We start from the raw sequence: 20,041 nt of genomic DNA, 5'->3' as shown, positions 1-20,041 counted from the left end.
AGGATTTTGAGCATAACTTTGCTAGCATGAGAAATGAGTGCAATGGTGCGGTAGTTTGAACATTCTTTGGCATTGGCCTTCTTTGAGATTGGAATGTAAACTGACCTTTTCCAATCCTGTGACCACTGTTGAGTTTTCCAAATTTGCTGGCATATTGACTGTAGCACTTTTACTGCATCATCTTTTAAGATTTTGAATAGTTCAACTGGAATGCTGTCTCCTCCGCTAGCTTTATTGTTGCTTAGACTTCCTAAGGCCCATTTGACTTCACATTCCAGGATATCTGGCTCTAGGTCAGTGACTACCCCCTCAGGGTTATCAGGGATGTTAAGCTCTCTCTTGTATAGTTCTTCTGTATAATTTTGCCACCTTTTTAAAATCTCTTCTGTTAGGTCCCCACCATTTTACTCCTTTATCATACCCATCTTTGCATGAAACATTCTCTTCATATCTCCAATTTTTTGAAGAGATCTCTGGTCATTCTATTGTTTTCTTCTATTTGTTTGCACTGTTCATTTAAGAAGGCATTCTTATCTCTTTTAGCTATTATCTGGAATTCAGCATTCAGTTGGGTGTATCTTTCTCTTTCTCCCTTGCTTTTCACTTCCCTTCTCTTCTCAGCTATTTATAAAGCTTCCTCAGACAGCCATTTTGCTTTCTTTTTCTTTGGAATGGTTTTAGTTGCTACCTCTTCTAAAATAGAACACTATATTCTCTCATCCATGTCGGGAAGCAATGAGGAAGAATGACACGGAGAAGGATTTCCTGCGAAAGACCTCTCGAACAGAGGGGAATCCTTTATTTATACATACACGTAAATCATTTCAAATAATCCCGCAAGGTAGCGTGGAGCAAACTGATAGGCTTCAAGTAATCCTGCGAGGTAGCGTGGAGCAAACTGATAGGCTTCAAGTAATCCTGCGAGGTAATTGCTGTGCTGTAGTATCCTGATTGGTCTAGGTTAGATGCAGAGGTGCAGCCTCAGAGAGCGTGGTTTGCCAACGCCCTCAGGCCGAATCTCTACATCTCCCCCTTTTTTGTTTTAAGGCAATGATAAGCCCGATACATGTTTCGGCGCTGAAAAGTTTCATGGGATTGGCAACACATTACCCATATTCTATCACTGTGATTTTTGGGTGTCCAATTATGAAATGCTGAATTTTTTGCATGACAACAAAAACAGAGACCTGGCATTGTGCGCTGATATCGAAATTGTTGAAAGCGCTTAACTTGTGAAAAGTTCCCTGCAAATAACTTTGATTTGTCTACATTTTGTAATTCAGCCAGCACCATCTCAGGTGAATTAAAGGGAGTGGGGATAAATGACATAGAAGCTACCGACAGACGGGATTCATAGATTAAAGACACATTTTTCCCATGAAATTGAAACATATAAGCAGCATGGCGGACCCAGTGATTAGGCGCAGACATATAATGCGGAGTGGCAACCCCACTTGGTAAAAACCCACACATACAACATAACCAAATAACAACAGAATTAAAATGTAAGGCTGTTATAACAGCAGCAAGAAAGTTTTCCAGAGTTTCTGGAAGTCCTTGGTCCTTGAGTTGCTGCTCGGCTTGATCAGACAGGCCCTTTATTGCCCCCCAAGTCACTGGGGGGTTTGGATGTCTTCCCTCCCCGTTTTCTCTTGACCACGGGCTCCATCTCCTGCAGTTGCAGGTTGAACTGAGGAATTGGGTTGCTTAACCCCTGATGCCAACCATTAAGTGCAGGGCAGACACAACAAGCAGGAACCCACCCAGTGGGAAGGGCAACTGCTGCGTAGCCCCAGCCCCAGGTAATCAATGGGACTGGCCCGTACCACCTCGGGTCTGGTAAACGACGGTATTGATCCTGGGGCCGAGGAAGAGGGACGTCGGTCTGGAAATGATGCTGAGTCCTAGCTAAAAATTGAGAATTAAAAGAAATAAGATTAAGATGATTTAGAGTAAACAAAGTACTTGAAAGCAGGGATTCCTTGTCTAAAAGGGAAATCCCAATTCCCCCTTTTTGTTTTAGTTTGTCGAGCATGCGTTTCAGGGTCCCATTGGCACGCTCTACAATAGCCTGTGCATCTTCCAAGGGAAGGTGAAATTCCTTGGCTAAGGCCTTCGCATTCTGTTGATGCAAAGCATGGCTCTCAACTGGAGACTGAACAACAAATGAAACAAGAGAATCAGCTCAAGCATTTCCTTCAGTGAGAAAACCAGGAAAAGGCTTTTCACATGAGCTACATACATTGGAGCTGTTCACTGTTACAGTGATTTTTGTACAGCTAAAAACACACTTAATAGTTGTTCATCACATACTGGAGACAAATATGAATATTCAATTACAGATAAAAGATTACAGAGATACAAACTATCAGAATTTAAATTAAATTAAATTAAATAGTTGAGACTCAGAAAGACCAGGGCCAACACTGCTGCTGCCAGTTCCAACCGGTGGCTGATTATCTGCGGACCTGTAAACTTACTGTACCATATACCATCTGGTTGTTGCCAGGTTAAGACTCCTGGTGAGGGAGATCCATCGGTAAACACCGTTAGGCCATCTACTGGGACATCAGTAATAACCCTTTTCAAAGAAAATGACAACTGAAAACATTAGAAACAATGTAAAGCAAATACTCATTTGGAAGGAAACCTGGAGGCTTAGAGCTTTCAAAGCGCTCAAACATTTGACCAATCAAATTCAAAGAACAGAAAGGACTCCATGAGTCATCTGTTAAGGGCTGGAATGGCTAGAGCTCCAAGAGAGAGCTAATCTCCACACATTCCAGTGACAAAACAAACAATTGACCTGTGAAAGATTAGGCCTGTCTGATATAAATCAGGTAGCCTGAGTCAAAAACAAAATTGCAGGTTCTCCTTTAAATAGACAACCCAAAAAAAATTGACCAAAAGAAAATATTCTAACTGCTAATTACACATAAAAAATTGATGTAATAAAAAACTGTGGACACATTCCCCAAAGAGGTTCTGTGCCTTGTCTGTACCCAAAAGGTAGCAAAACATAAAATAAAGACAAAAGGATTTTGTCTTATATAAAAATTTCTACCTCCATCGTAGCCAGGCACTTCCCTGACTTATAAATATTATGCAGCTAGACAGCTCTGACTGATAAAGCTCTATTGAGGAATAGCAGCGTTTCAGTGAGCATACTTCCTAACTGCTGACCAAAAATTTTTTAAGACAGAACTCCACTCCCCCCCATTCTTCCTTGAAGCGGGGGGGGGGGGTGAGGAAACAAAAGCTAAAGTTCTTCCTGACCTGTAAACAAAGGATCATTCCTGTGCTACGGAAAACCTTTTAGTTGTGTAGATTAGTGAGTGATAGGTAAGAAAGCAAGATAAGTTTCTAACTAAGCTCCTAGCATAGGAACTGGAAAAAGAGAGCCTGATTCCAAATCGCTAAACAGCACTCCTGCTACTGCAGCTGGAGGCTCTATCAATTACAGCCAAATTTTAAATTTTAAAATGTCTTTAGGTGGCTAATCATCAAACCCATGAAAACATTATTTGATACATTATATAAGCCAATTGAAAACAACTGAGTAAAACACAGAAATAAGAAAAGAGGTCATTAATGCAAAGCCAAATACAACAGTTCAGTTCTAATCCACTGGCATGTGCAGTGATTGAGAGAAACAAGCAAATCTCTTTGTGAATGGAATACCATCATTTTAGTGTCACAACTGAAAAGATCCTTTCTCAGGCTGCCACCCATCTAACCTCAGAAGGTGAGGGTGCTCGAGCAAGTACCCTAAAATACTAATGCAGATTGTGGTTTAATGCATATAGCTTCTGAAAATGCTTGCCTATAAAAGCAAGACCATAGAAATCTGTAGAGAGATGGAAAAAACCTGTTCTACAAAATCTTTCCAAAGCACGTTGTAGAAGAGAAGAAAGCTGAAAAATTAGAGAAAATGCATACCTTGTAAGAAGAACAGAAATTTTAATAAGGTCAGTGACTAAGAATTAGTGATCCCTGATAAAGATCGTTGCAAGCATCTGGAGAATGAACAATATTCCCGAGGGCTTTACCCTGAGTCAAAAGAAGCTTGGTAGTCACCTATGCCAAAATCCCAGCAAGATTTTATCATGCTTGCAATATCTGGATCACGGCCCAAACCCTGAATAATGCATCTATTTTCTGAAATACAGTTTTCTTTAGCTAATTTCTTGAGCAATTCAGCTTGGGCTTCCTGATTATTAATCTGTGCCTCTGTAAGGTGCTTGATGAAATCAAGAAAGAATTCAGAGACTTTCTGCCTAACATTAGTGATCCCCTCTATCATTCCTTGAAAATAAGAGGATTGTAAACCATTTTCCTTTATAGCCTTGTTCAATTCATGCAGAATTGAATAGGGAATGGCTTCCCACGTTAACGGGATCTGCCTCTTTTCCCCTTCCCCACGTGGTTCCCCCCTTGTTAAAGGAAAGAACGCTGGGGTTTCTCCCTCCCAGTCCTCAGAGAGATCGAGCTGACCGGCCTGACGGGCAGCTTGAATCGCGTTAACGATCTGGGAGTGGCCCCCAGTCCTTAATGGCTGCGAGGCGACAGGTTTGGGAGCGGTCGGTGTAACGGCCACTGGTAAGAGAGTGGGATAGGGAAGGTGTGAAGGTGCAATATCTTTCGATAGCAGATTTCCAGCTTCTGGGTTCATGACTTCCAGCGCTTTGTGTACTTTCTGCCATGTCAATAAGATCAGCATGGGAGCATGGGGCTCTGCCTTTAACTCCCTCCCTATTTTTTCCCAGTCTCCTAGTCTTCTGGTCCCCGCTAAAGGGTACCACGGGCACTGGCAAGATACTTCTTGTATCAGTTCCCGGAGGTCCTTCACCGAAATCGCCTCTCCTGTGCACTGTCTCACTGCCTGTTTCAATTTGTCAGCATGCTTTACCTGTTCCTTAGACAATGATTCCCCCATACTCACCAGGGAGCCGTAGCTGATCGTGCACGAAGACTCTTTTTCTGGTCGCAGTGAGCACAGGGCCTGGAATCACGTCGGGGGTCACCACTTGTCGGGAAGCAATGAGGAAGAATGACACGGAGAAGGATTTCCTGCGAAAGACCTCTCGAACAGAGGGGAATCCTTTATTTATACATACACGTAAATCATTTCAAATAATCCCGCAAGGTAGCGTGGAGCAAACTGATAGGCTTCAAGTAATCCTGCGAGGTAGCGTGGAGCAAACTGATAGGCTTCAAGTAATCCTGCGAGGTAATTGCTGTGCTGTAGTATCCTGATTGGTCTAGGTTAGATGCAGAGGTGCAGCCTCAGAGAGCGTGGTTTGCCAACGCCCTCAGGCCGAATCTCTACACATCCATATGTGCTGTCCTCCATGGTCTCTTAACAGTTTAGAATTAAAGCCTAGCTTAACTTTCAATTTAGTTAGGGTGGAATTTGGTTTTTATTTATGATGTTTGGTTTATTTATTATGAACTTGTAATTTTTTTAAAGTCTAAAAGACAAGTTTTAAAAGCGCATGGCCAAAAATTTATAATGCTGGTGATATTGGTTAGCAGAAGGTCATTTCTGATAATCAGTCATTCCTTAGGACCCTTGTTTTAAAAATAGAAACCTCAACATTTGGTTTGCATAATTGAAGCGTTGAATTCATTTGTTTTGAATTTGGAATTTTATCATTTCTTCAAGCTAGTATTGGTGGCTTGACCAGGTATTTAGGTTCTTGTGACTCATATATTTTTCATTTTTTATCTGAATTGCTGGCTGAGTGTATTCCCATAATAAATGGATGGTCATCTTGTAGATTGCATTGTTGGTTTTTATTCAAGTTCTCTAAATAGTTGTTGTAAACGTAAGTAGATTTAAGTTCTCTAAATAGCTGTTTTCTGAAATCACTTTGCACTTGCACTTACTGTTCTATTGTCTGTGACTGCCTGTAAATTATTATCTTAACATCACCCGCAGCGCTGCGGACACTGCGGACTAAATAAAGCTGTAAGGGGTTCTGGGGAAGGATGTGTCCGGGATGAGGAAGGGTCCAGATTGGACCCTTCCTCCGGACAGACAATCGGAGGGACCAATCGGCAGGCGCTTCCCAAGCAGCAGAAAGCATCTATGCTGCCTGAGAAGGGAGGGAACAGAATGCCTACCAAACAGCTGATAATGACAGATGGTCCATTCCCTTAAATTCTTCTCCAGGTTGGCCATTCCCTTTAAATGCTGGTCCCCACCTTCACGGGCAAAACTGCTTGCAAAGGTGTTTTGAGCATTTAAAGAGAGCGGCTGGTGCATCCAACAGCTGATAATGACAAGCACCTTGCCCACTCAGCTCATGCTCCCCCCTCCCCCACCTTTTCAAACACCGTGTTTGTGTTTGAGGGTGGAGGCAAAGGTGAACAAACCCACCTCCGACACTGATGCTGTGCAATGCCAGGTCCATCAACAACAAAGCTTCCACTCTCCAAGTGTATTTCGCAGAGCAGGGGGTAGACCTGGCGTGCCTGACGGAAACCTGGACCAGGGACGGCGAAACAGTCACCCTTAAAGAGCTAACCCTGGCTGGGTTCTCCGTCCACCATCAGTCACGGACTGTGGGGCGGGGAGGGGGTGTGGCAATCCTGATCCGTGACAGCATCTCCTTCAGGGCTCTCTCTGCGCCGAAAATTCCAGGAATTGAATGTGTTGGCCTCGGGTGGGGTACAACCGAGAGCGTGGCCATCTGGCTGGTGTATCGCGTGCCCAACGCACCTCCAGATGCTCTGCCAGCCCTGCTAGAGGTGGCGGCTGCCTAGACTATTAATCCTGGGGGACTTTAATGTCCATGTGGTATTGCCACCCTCTGGCAATGGGCTGGACCTGGTGTCGGCCATGGCGACACTAGGGCTCTCGCAATTTGTTGTTGGCCCTACCCACCAGGCAGGTCACACCCTGGATCTGATTTTTGGTGCAGGGCCGAGAGTGTATCAGGTTACAGTTACTGCCGTTCCATGGTCGGACCACTATACCCTGAAGACCCAGCTAGGCTGCCACCTCTCCCTTACTTGGACGGCGAGCAAATTTCAGCTCGCCCACGGAGACTTATGGATCCGATTGGATTCCTGAATGCTCTGCGGGACCCAATGCCTGCCAGCACTTCTCTAGATGGACTGGACAGCGACTGGCACGAAAGATTGCTGGCCGCCATTGATGAGATAGCTCCCAGATGTCCTCTCCGTCCCCGTCTCAAGCGGGCCCCATGGTACCCTGAGGAGCTCCGTGAGAAGAAACGGGAACTGAGACGACTAGAGTGAGTTTGGAGAAAGACTCGCAACGAAGAATCGAGAGCATCTTATAGAACGCAGTTAGAGCCTATGAGATAGCGGTGAAGTAAGTGAAACGCAACTTTTATTCGTCTGCGCACTCACGCCCAGCACAACTATTTAGGGTAGTCCGATCTCTCACCGCCCTCGATGAAGGGTACCAAAACAATAGCCAATTGGACATTAGCTGTGAGGCATTTGCGAGTCACTTTGCAGACAAAATCTCGACTCTCCGCCATGACCTCCCTCCAGCTTTGGACACAGAAAGTGAACTGGAGGCTCCTTGGCCGTCTTTGGAGAGAACAATTAGCTACTTCAGACGACTATCATTAGATGAAGTGGACAGGATGCTAGCAACAATGAGGCCAACCACTTGCCCTCTAGACCCATGTCCATTGTGGCTCCTAAAAACAACAAACCTAACAATAGGAGCTCCCCTCCGGGAAATAATCAACCTCTCCCTTTCAATAGGAGAATTCCCAAAGGGATTAAAAGAGGCAGTGGTACACCCGTTGCTCAAAAAACCATCCTTGGCTCCGCAGGAACCTGACAACTACTGTGCCGTCTCGCATCTGGCGTTTCTGGGGAAGTTGGTTGAAAAGGCTGCTGCGGGCCAAATATCAGCATTCCTGGAAGAAACTTCTGCCCTTGACCCATTTCAGTCGGGCTTCCGGCCTGGCCTAGTCGCCCTGAAGGATGACCTCTGCCTCCAACTGGACCGAGGCGGGTCAGGGCTGCTGATACTATTAGACCTGTTGGCAGCATTTGACACAGTCGATCATGAGCTCCTAGCTCACCGCCTTGCCGACGCTGGGATACGGGGGACAGCCCTCAAATGGCTGATCTCCTTCCCCCAGGGTCGCGGACAGAGGGTAGCAATAGGAGAGAGAGTATCTAGCTGTCACCAGCTCACATGTGGAGTCCCACAAGGAGCAGTCCTCTCTCCTATCCTATTTAATATCTTCAGGCGCCCTCTGGCTCAGCTGGTGCAGAGGTTTGGGCTGGATTGCCACCAATACGCAGATCACACCCAGCTCTTCCTCCTGATGGATGACTGCCCTGACTCCCCCCCAGAATCTTTACCCAGATGCCTGGAAGCGGTGACAAAATGGATCAAACAGAGTCGTCTGAAGCTCAATCATGCAAAGACGCAGGTCCTGTGTTTGCGTAGGAACGGACCATGGGAGGAAGCGCGACTGCCCACCCTGGACGGTGTGCAGCTCCTAGCGTGGGCATGATCTTGGATGCTTCCCTTACAATGGAAGCCCAGGTCACGAAGATAGCATGGCTGGCATTTTACCACCTCTGCCAAGCCAAACTACTAGCGCCCTACCTGGAACCAGAGCACCTAGCCACAGTGATCCATGCGATGGTCACCTCCAGACTGGACTTCTGCAACTCGCTCTACGCAGGCCTACCCTTATCCTTGATCTGGAAACTACAACTGGTGCAGAATGCCACAGCCAGGATTCTCACTAAGATATCATGGAGATCTCATATCCAGCCGGTACTCCAAGAACTTGGTTGGCTCACAGTTGAATTCCGGATTAAACTTAAGGTTTTGGTAATCACCTTTAAGGCCATATGCAGTCTGGGCCCAGTGTATCTGAGAGACAGCCTCCCCACCTAAACCCCCAGAAGAGCTCTACACTCCGCCACCTCCAACTGTCTACGGATCCCTGGCCCTAAAGAGGCACATCGGGCCTCAACAAGGGCCAGAGCCTTCTTGGTCCTGGCCCCCACCTGGTGGAGTGAGCTCCCCAAAGAGATCAGGGCCCTGCCAGAACTTTCACAATTCCACAGGGCCTGCAAAAAGGAGCTCTTCCACCAGGCATTTGGTGGGGCTGACTGAGCCATAACACCTACAGGTGCCCCCCAGACTGAGGGACCAAACCTACTGAGGGATTGTCAGGTTATTGTTGAAGTGCCGTTCTAATTGTTCCAGTTGATATGTTGTTGTTATTGTTATACTGTTATATTGATTTTGATAGTGTTCTATGTGAATGTTCAAAAATGTTTTATGTAAACCACCCCGAGCCGTAGGGAAGGGTGGTATAAAAATATAAATAAACAAACAAATAAACAAACAAATAAATAAATAAAGTGCATATAAATGGGACAAATCTTGGCTTCATTACAATTCAGCTACCCTGATTTGGACTGTTCAAATGCAGGGAATGGACAGTTCACTAAAAAGTACCCAAATCAACATTGATTTGGGTACTTATCAGCTTATGTAAGCCAAACAGCTCATGCCTAATGCACAGTAAAGGAACACAGTAACTAAGGTGGAAACTATCATCCTCCATTATGACACCCTGATTAAACAACTTTGAAAATCATCTTATATCTAGAATAAGAAAAAATCTGCTTTTCTTATTAAGATGTATACTTTTAAACTGTGATCTTATAAACACTATTGGATAGTCCCATAAACACGTTCATTTTCATAAAAATTAATTGAATAAAACTAAGCATGATTTGGATTTCTGTCTTAAAATATAATTCTGATTGTTTCCTGTTTTTAGATTCTGGAAAGTTAAAGTACCTGCCATATCATATGACATCACTGCAGACATCCAGGGGAAAGCAATTACTTTTCAGGATTGTTTTGTTGCTGATACTCCTTTCACCCTCACCAATCCAGAAATTAATTTTTTTCGCACATATGAAGTTAGCATCTCATCCCCACCTGGCAGTGATATCATCCTTTCATGGTCTTCATGTGTTCCAACAAAAGCAGTTTTGGTGACAGAAAGTGGAACGTTCCTGACTGTTAACGGATTCAAAACATCAGAAGAAATAAAATTTCCATCCACTGTGATAGATAGGACTCTAGCTTCCAGCGTCACAGATGTAGCCTTAGGGTATGACAGCATTTTATTTTTAATACAAGGTAGTGTTTATTATGTAACAAGCAGTGATGTTTACAGACTTGGAGGAAGTACTATTCCAGATACAGGAATTAAAGGAATACGGGGAAGAATGTGGTGTGCTTATGAATATCCAAAAAAAGTAAGTTGTTTAAAGTTCTTCTTTGTGTACTTAAAATATCATAATGCCCTCTAAAACGATATACTCAAAATCCTGTTCAGGTAGATTCAGTGGGACTTACGCCAAGAAAAGTGTTTGAGGTCTAATTTTTGTTTAAGCTATACTAGTCAGTAGTTCTAACAGCCAAAGATCTCTATGACCTAGCATTGTAAATATGCTGTCAATAGTGTCACACCAACATTCCATAAAACACAACATTGTAATCTGGCATGCAGATTTAGGACTGAAACACAAAATAAATAATATCTCTTTAAAACCAGTTTACATTCTCAAGTAATATAAAGTTGCTTTTATTATTTGTCTGGATTAATCCCCTCCCCCCCTTTTTTTACTTGTCTGGGGCCAGTCTTGCCTGCTTCACTGTCTGGCCTAGGGAAGCTAAAAAACAACCATGTAGTATCCATCAAGGACATGCTTGTGGAACTTGCATGGCCAATTGATACTAGGCAGATCCTCAAAATCTCTACTGGTGTATGCAAGAATCCCCTGGGGCTGCTCAGATACTGGAGCTGGGCTCACCATTCACCCTGCACCTGTTAATCCAGTTTGGAAGCTTGGGAATGAACACGTCCACCCTCCAATTGTGTCCCTATGTATGTGGAATCCTCATTGGAGGATGATTCATCTGAGGAGGTGCTGCTGCTAGATATATCATGTGACCATTAGCATTGAAACTTAAGTGGCTTGGACCATTTTGTCTTGGCACAGGGAAAACTCTTCTCTGACGTTTCCACTGAATGACCTAGACTCCTCTGTTCTCCCCCTGGAGGCAGGGTCAGTGGGCAATTCAGGGGAGAAAGCATGGTCCCCAGATGATTCATCTATTCTGACAACTGCACTAACATTTGCAAGATGTCCTGCAAAATATCCATGTTATGTAGAGGAGTGAGAGGAGCAGCAGGCGGTGAACATTCTGACAAGGGTGTCCTAGTGATGGCCCATTGCCTAACCCTGCTGGGGGTCTGGCCTGGCACAACACACCCCGGGTGCTATAAGAGGTGCCCCGAGAGACATGCCCATTGCCTTGTGAAGGCATTATAGCAGCTTGTGCTATACCAGTTGCAACTGTGCCATACTGAAATCTGGCTGAACCCTTTTCGTAGCAGAGGCCCTCTTAGAAGACATGACCAAATATTATTATTATTTAAATTAATTTCCTGCCACTCCCCAAACCGACTCATGGCGGGCTGCAAGTTGTCCATGCTAAAACCCCATGAAACTACATTAAAAAAAAATACAAGGACATAAGAAACCATACAACAACAAAAAACCCTGAACAAACATGGCAGTATTACTCATCCCCCCCCAGTAAAACATCTAATAAAGGAAGTGGGAAGAGGGGGCCGTAGATAACACATGGCCTAAACGCTGCCTAGCACTGAGGGAGCCCCGGTGGTTCTGAAGGAATGTGTGTTCACTCCCTGAGTAATGAAATTAACCACAAATCACCAGACACAACAAATACATACATGTATCTATTATGTGAAATAATTCTATAATATGTTATATATTTAATTACTATTTTACGTATAGTCAATGACTATTACTGATGAAATTAAGTCTCAAATGATCAATGAACTCCTGAAATTAATATGAGTTATAAAAGCATGCCGCACTTTTAATCCTGGCAGCCACGTATCGTGGTGAGCCAGAGCCTAACCTATAGCAATTCATGGCACCAAAGACTTGGACAACAGGACAGAATGCAGGCTGCCCAAGCAACCATATTGCTATTGTCCACTATGAAAGGCAGATGAACCAAGAAGCCCAAAGTGGACTCAACACCTGCTCCAAGCAAGCAAACAGAAGGGGTTACCATGCTACCCAGCCTATCTTAATTATCCTATCTGCAGCTGCTGGGGAGTAAAGAGCCCAGTGCCCCCTACAAGTGCTTCAGTACCATCAGGTCCTGCTGATGCAGACACTCTGGGTGCCACAGTACTATTGCAAGAAAAGCTACACTAGCAGGTAAACCACAAAGCATGGGTGAAAAACTGCAGACTCTTTTGTTTATAGGCTGGCTGGCAAGCCAAGCCACCAAACAGCTGATTCTGCAAGCACCACTGACCAACAAAAGCAACCCTTTAACTCTTCACCAGCAATAGACATGTGCAACTTGTGATTTCAAAAAGGAAGTGGCCCATTCAGCATCTTGTCAGAGAGCATGCAGTCACAATTCTAAGAAGCTCCAGGTTCTTAGAAACTCCAACCCTTAAGTCAACATTAAAAATAAGGATGACTTGCCAGCTGCAAAGGCTTAAATAGCATCTGAGCCCCTCACTACAACCAGCCCTGCCTGCAGTCGGTCCCACCCCTCCAGAGCCTAAAGGGGGCATAAAGCTGCCTACTGCCTCCTCCCTTGCCTTACCCAACTTCCCACTCCACAAAGACAGCATTGTGTAAGTCTAAGCAGTGCTTCATATCACATACTGAGGCACCCCCCCACACACATCTCAGATGAAAACACAGGATGCAGCATTCAGAAAGTATAGACAGACATCAATTTATTCTTTCTTGGCTTGATCTATGTTACAAGCAATTGAAAACCAAACTATAGGCAATAGGAGATTCATGTAAATTTTTACATATGCTCTATGTAACATGTATGTGGATGGTCTATTTTAAACAGAAAATGGGGTACTTCTCCAAAACCGTTCTGAACCTCCGGGGAGGGTGGCATGTAAATCAAATAAATAAATAGCTCACTGCATTCTGCTGTCCAATACTTTTTACTTCTGCTTTAGTTCACTTCCAAGATCTGTTCAACTGAGAGGAAAAAAAACTCAGGGAACAAAAATGAAGTAAATTGGGGACAGTGGCTTTAGTATCCCTTACCCATTCATTCCCATTTTCTGTTTCAGACAGACCTGACCCATCCCACTCCAGAGTGGACAGACATATAAGAAAATATGAATTCCATACCACTTTCTGATTCTGAATTCCCAGCTGTGGTTTGGTGGTGAAATCCCCCCAACAAGATAGACAGAAAAAGCACCCACATATGAAGAAAGATCTGTGCACAGTAAAAATTAAGGCCTTTTCCTTGTGTTCTGCTAGAAACTGGCATAAGAGTATAATACCCTTACACACAGGGAGCACAAACTGAAGGAAGGGGTGGAAAATCAGGGCCATTCCGCACTGGGATCCATGTAGCAAATTGTTTGCTGAACGAAAAATCGCCATTTTAAATAATGGAATTCGTCGTTATGCATACCTTCCTTTGTAGTGGAATCCAGTTGCGTTTCTATCGTTTCCCACAGGGTTCCGGTCTCGGCAAAAGTCGCTAGAAAGGAAGCGCTATTGCTGAGCTGTGTCCCGCCCCTGGCCGTCAAGCAGCCAACGGGCGGCCGTTATCATGCTCCCAAACAGCCCCTTTCCCTTTAAGGAAGGTTTTTTTTAAAAAAAAACACACACACACATGTTGCAACGAATATGTGTTGATTCATTGCAACGGAGAGACCCATCCAGCTAGCAGGTGATGTTTGATCGTTTTATTGTTGCCACGCTCCCCCCGACTGAAAAAAAAATCCCCCCCCTCATGGGTGCGATTTTCGGCCAAAAACAGTGTGAAAAATAAAGTGAAAATAAACCAGCAAACGGGCCTCTGCGATGCTTGTGCTTGGTGACTTTAAACAGAGGGACTGCAGCCGGGGAAGCCTCGCTGGGTAAACGAAGGCTTGCCGGTGCGTTGATCTCCGCTCGCTCTGAGAAAAAAAAATGGCGATCGCTTTGCCGGAAGATCAGAGGAGAGAGCCAGGGGGAGGGACTTTGCAGAAACCGCAACAATGGTAACGCACAGAACTTTCCCGCTAGTGTTGCAGATTGGTTGCAGGAGTGTAGCGCTTTCCGGAGGGTGAATCCACTTTTTGGGATTTCCCTGAAAACGCTACAACGAAGCGCTTTTTGCAGATCGGTTTCAGGAGTGTTGCAGATTGTCAACGACGTTGTGCATAACGGCAAAACTGTAGCGATTTCAATTAGTAACCATTGTGCTATTTTGGATGAATGCGGAACGGCCCTCAAAGTTGTGGGAAGAGGGAGCCATAGGGGGAGCATGAGATAATACAGAAAAGACAGGGGAGAAGCTGGAGATGAAGTCAAAGAAATGAGGAGAAAATTAGATTCCATATGTGTCCTCCAATTACCATGTTTCAATTGCCCTTCTATGCTATCCACTGGCAAGATCTTTATAAACTCCTTAGATTCTGTATTTCAAATTGCTTTTATTCTTAACTATATGAATGTTTTAATGCTACAATGGTAAATTTGGTTAGATCTTTGAACAATTTTGTTGAATTGTATTATTTTTCTCTTCCCTGCTCCCCACGGGAAAAGAATTCAGAAATATTAAGTGAATTTATCATATGGACAGAAGATGCCATTTTTCTGGGAAGATATGGCCGCGTGTTTTTTCAAATAGTGGATAGAATAAGCCTAAAGAACCTTCTAGGACTAAAACCGAATGCTGATGTCGCTTTCATCAATACTTGCTATGATTCAATTGTTTCTGAAATTTCCTTCTTGATAGCCTGCACTGGGTGTACCTCCTCTGAGATTTTTCTTCTGGCAGAATATGATGAAGAAGGTCTGTGGTTCTTGAAAGATTTTTTCCTACCTGCACCTACAAATAGAACTCTAGATATTATAGTTGTACATTCAGCAGTCTCCTACATGCTACTGTGGGACAAGAACAAGATCTATTATACTTACAAAGAAAACCGAGTTAATGGGTATGTTAAAGTATTCGGCACAGACAGGCTGTTATCAGCAGCATCAGAAGGAACAACTATTCAACAGATTATTATTGGTAAGTTAATACAACTTTAATAAACATATATACATTTAAAAATGAATACCAATGTAATAGATATTTAGGAAATAGTTCAAATTGGTTAAGTATTTCAGAGAATTCTGTTAAAGCCATAGCCACAAATAGGCAGTGTTGTTAGGTTATATTTCCTTACATTCAGCACCCTTAGATAAGCATGGTCCATTGTAGAGTGAATCATAGAATCATAGAATCATAGAGTTGGAAGGGGCCATACAGGCCATCTAGTTCAGCCCCCTGCTCAACGCAGGATCAGCCCCAAGCATCCTAAAGCATCCAAGAAAAGTGTGTATCCAACCTTTGCTTGAAGACTGCCAGTGAGGGGGAGCTCACCACCTCCTTAGGCAGCCTATTCCACTGCTGAACTACTCTGACTGTGAAAAATTTTTTCCTGATATCTAGCCTATATCGTTGTACTTGTAGTTTAAACCCATTACTGCGTGTCCTCTCCTCTGCAGCCAACAGAAACAGCATCCTGCCCTCCTCCAAGTGACAACCTTTCAAATACTTAGGGCTATCATGTCCCCTCTCAACCTCCAAATTCTTGCTAAAAATCCACAAGACAGAAAATGTTAAGAGATTAAGAACAGCAGAAGAGCCCTGTGGATCAGACCAATAGTCTTATCAAGTCCAATGACTATGATGATTACAGTGACTTTGTATAAATCCATGACATATAAATTTTGTTACTATTCTTATGTGTATCTTCATGGCTTCCGTGCAGTCGCACATGGGACTGAGTTTCTGCAGGCCTGCCATGGTGAAGAGCTAGCAAGTTTTAAAACGACCTTCCTTAAATAAATAAATACATACATATGTGGGGTGGAAATGGCTTCAGATGGAAAGCACTGAGTTTATCTTCTCGTTCTGACAGAGGAACTCAATAATAATCTTGCCACCAAATCATCCCAGAAATCAAATGTAGGAAGAGTGGCTCATCTGGAAATTCTGGGGAAGGGCTTTGCACCTTGAATCCATAAAGAGAGATAGCTCAGGTGGCTGTTATATGGCCAGTAGTCAGCTTGGTGAGCTCAGTGCAGTCCCAATGGAGCTTACTTGGAAGAAAAGTCTGCCCTTAGGGCCACACCAGTGAAGGAGATGGAGGAAAAGTTGGATGTTGCCTGTTTGCCGCTGTCATCTGAGGCAGTTTGTCTCCTCTATGTGAATAGGCACCATCTCTATGATGTCAAGGTGCACTGATGTAAGCAGATTCCCTCAATCAACACCAGCAACCCGAGTGTGCTAAATGATGAAAGGAGCATCATCTTAGAACTTTGCCACCGTTAAGCACTGCTGCTGCTGAGCAGCTGCTGCTGAACAGCTGATACCAAGCACCGATGCCAAGTTGGTGCTGTTCAACACTGCTCCCAATGGGCTGACACCAAGCGTCCGCCACCAAGCAGCCACCACTGAGCACCACTCCTAAGTGCTGCTATTATGCGTTGCCACCATGTGTCACCAGTAACCATCACTGCCCAGCATTGGTGCCAAGCATGGAGAAATTCAGGGGTTAGGCAATGTGCATACACACATCCATGCCATAAAGCATCAGTTCTAGAATTAAGCTTTGTCTGTATTCCCAGCACCCATGACAAATTGGGAAGGAGGTCAGATGTGAGGTCTGAAGTTATATAGATGCCATCACATGCTGCTGTGAGTGAATCTTTGGTGCAGTTGCTGGTAGAGTTTCTGAGATCATCTCAGTAGTCATCATTACAAGGGCAAAGGCTCTGCACCTAGGTTATCTTGGGGAGCCAAAGGGCAGCTGACCTGTGAGGTACTGAGCCAGGCAGGAGGCAGTCTGTCCAACCCTCTCCTATATGGCCCGGATCTTCCTTTTGTGCCCTCTGACTAACACCACGAGTGAACAGACATTTTCTCATGTGGGTGACATTGTCTGCATGCATTGCTCCCACCTGAGCTCCCAAAATGGGCAGCAGTTGACCTTTCTCAAGATCAATTTGCAGTTGTTTAGCTTCCCAGACATGGACGTTAAGAAAGACTGAGATGGAACTCTTCCACCAGGCATTTGGTTGAGGCTTGGGGGAGGGGGGGTTGACTGGAGTTCGATCTGGGGTCCAACCCTAACTGAGCATCCCTTGTAATACAATAACATTTAGTACTGAATCATTTGGCTGGACTCTGTAGATTGAGTTGGAATAATTGCTTCCGCCATCTTGTGGGTTGTTATATGTATTGTTATTGATTTTATGGGGGTTTTATGGGGAACTGTTTATGGCTTTAATTGTGAGTCGCCTAGAGGTGACAAAAGTCATGAGAGGCGGGATATAGATGTATACATACATACATACATACATACATACATACATACATACATACATACATACATACATTGCAAGAAAGAGCTCTCAGACAGGATTGACATGTTGAAAGCTGTGACTGAGGACAATACTAAACAGTTGGGTAAACAAAATAAAATTGAGTGAGTAGAGTTAGATTTGCAGGATTGGAAAAATGACAACAGGAGAGAAGTTAGAGGCTCTGGAAACCAAAGTTAGGGCCAGGAATGTGAGGATAAAGCCCCCCTCCCCGAAAGTTACAGAAAACAAGATTTGTGGCAAAAACTCTTGAAAAATATCTCCTGGATAAGGATATATGCTTCAGCAAGGCCTATAGAGTCTACTCCAAAGCAGCACCACGCAGGAACCGACCAAGGGACATATTAGTCAGCTTTGATAGTAAACTTGTTAAGAGAGCTCTGCTGGAGAAAAAACGCTCCGACCCATTGCAACTTGACGGTCAAGAAGTTCAGCTATTTCAAGACCTTCCTGTTGACATCCTTAACATGCCCCCGGCGCCATGGGTGCCGCGGACTAAATAATTTGGTAAGAGCTTGGTGGGAGGAGTTAGGGCGGGCTTTGTCCGTGATAAGGGGCCTGATTGGCCCCTTCCTCCGGACAGACGATTGGCCTGGCTGATTCCTGCCCTGCTGACAAGGAAGCGAAGTGCCTCCAACGCATCAGGCCACCGGCAAGGGAGCCCCCGGCAGCCGCGCACGGCTGCAAATTAATATTTCTTCAGATATTTCACTACCTACAGTATGGGATGCCAGTCAGTCAGTAACCTTTTATTGGCATAAAATATGTATAAGACATATAAAAATAGGGTTTAAAATTTCAACAAAATGATAAAATAGGCCATGGGGTTACATAACCAAACAGATCTTAAAATGATTAAATAATCTATAAAAGATAAAATACAAGGTAGGCAGCATATTATAAAGCATCTTAGTTAAAACTCTGGCAACTAAAATGGTTACCTCTGGGTCTTTGTCAGAGAGCAGAGATTGCAAGGTCATAGATTTAGTTACAGAAGGCTTGTTTCCCAGCAAAGCAACAAAGCTGTTGTCCCGACACTGCTCATATAAGGGGCAGTCTAACAAAATGTGTGAGACAGAGTCAGGGCAGCCAGAACCACACGGACAGTCTCACATGGTATGGGATACGGTGAAATCTTCTCTCTAAGACCTTTGAGGGGAAAGCATTCATTCGTGCCAGGAGAAAAGCTCTTCTCATGGGTGGGACATCAAGAAGATGCAAATATGTAGACATAATATTTCTCTGCATAGTGATGCCAAAGAATGCTGGTGAGCAGACTCGAGGCTGGGTAGGTATGAGTTCCTGCTGCTCATGGTCTAGTATTCTCCGTTTAATAATCCGGAATATACATTTTTCTTCCAGAGGTAGTAGGGAGTTCAGATCTATGCCAATGGAGACTAATTTTTGTTCAATGGCCTGGAACCATCGAAATTTAAGAGGGTCACTTTTTAGACAAGTTAAAAGGCTGCCAGTTTCTACTCTAAAATATTCTGACCCCAAATTTAAAAGTAGCTATCCAGGCCCTTGTCTCTACCCTAATTTGGCCAAATTCTGCGCAAATGGCATGATAGGAGATGCAATTGGGAAACCCTGCAATTTGCCTATAGAAAGCAGATTGAACACCCTCAATAGATTTATTAAAAGCAGGAACTCATAAGGGGCATCCAAACAGGAGCTGGGACATCACTTTGGCATTAAAAATTTTTAATTGCTGCAGGAATAAATTGGTTACCTTTCGCAGAGAAAAAAGAACTGTTTTATCAAGGAAGATGAGGATTTGGCCAGATTGATAGCTCGTTGGCAGTGGGAGCGCCAGTTCTGGTTATATTGGAAGGTAACACCTAGATACTTAAATGTTTTGACTTGTTCTATTGAAGTGCCTCCAATAGACCAAGTCATTGCATGCCAGTTCTTAGAGAAAACCAAAACTTTTGTTTTACCATAGTTAATTACTAACTTATTATCTTGACAATATTGTTAAAAGGTGGATAAGTATCATTGTAAGCCAACCCTTGTATATGAGAGTATTGTAGTATCGTCGGCATACAACAACAAAGGAATATGCTGGGAACCAAGTTTTGGGAGATGACCATTAATAGGTTCCAGTTTTTGCACTAAATCATTAATGAATAAATTAAACAGCAAGGGACCCAGAATACAGCCTTGCTTAACTCCAATGGTCGTTGAGATCTTAGAGGTTAAGTCTCCCTTTGAAGAATACCGGACTTGACAGGAGGTGGACACATAACGTTTTTGGATGAGAAACACAAGTCTCGGTTCCATACCCATTATTCCAGAGCATATCCCAATGTATCTTATCAAAGGCACTTTTAAGGTCTATAAAAGCTGTGTATAGCCTCTTACCATTTTGGGACGTATATTTCTCGGCCAGGCATGAGAGAATTAAACAATGATCTATAGTAGAGTTACCCTGCAAGAAACCAATCTGTTCAGGACCTATAATTCTTTGAGAGTGAGCCCAATCAGTTAGGCGCCGTTCAATATGTTTTGCATAAATCTTACCTATAATTGATAATAAACTAAT

General features: G+C 43.8%; 1 protein-coding gene across 1 annotated transcript in view; it reads left to right on the top strand.

Annotated features, from left to right (window-relative positions):
- LOC143840978 (cation channel sperm-associated auxiliary subunit epsilon-like) overlaps positions 1–20,041 on the top strand; it is a 156,619-nt gene that overhangs the window by 77,428 nt on the left and 59,150 nt on the right. Inside the window, exons 10-11 of the mRNA XM_077344486.1 lie at positions 9,804–10,290; positions 14,665–15,136. Coding sequence (XP_077200601.1) covers positions 9,804–10,290; positions 14,665–15,136 — 959 coding nt within the window. The remainder of the gene's footprint in view (positions 1–9,803; positions 10,291–14,664; positions 15,137–20,041) is intronic.

This window comes from Paroedura picta, chromosome 1 (genome assembly GCF_049243985.1).
Source record: "Paroedura picta isolate Pp20150507F chromosome 1, Ppicta_v3.0, whole genome shotgun sequence".
Classification (NCBI taxonomy): Eukaryota; Metazoa; Chordata; class Lepidosauria; order Squamata; family Gekkonidae; genus Paroedura; species Paroedura picta.
Note: the sequence above shows the minus strand (reverse complement) of the source record. Positions and strands in the feature narration are given on the sequence as shown.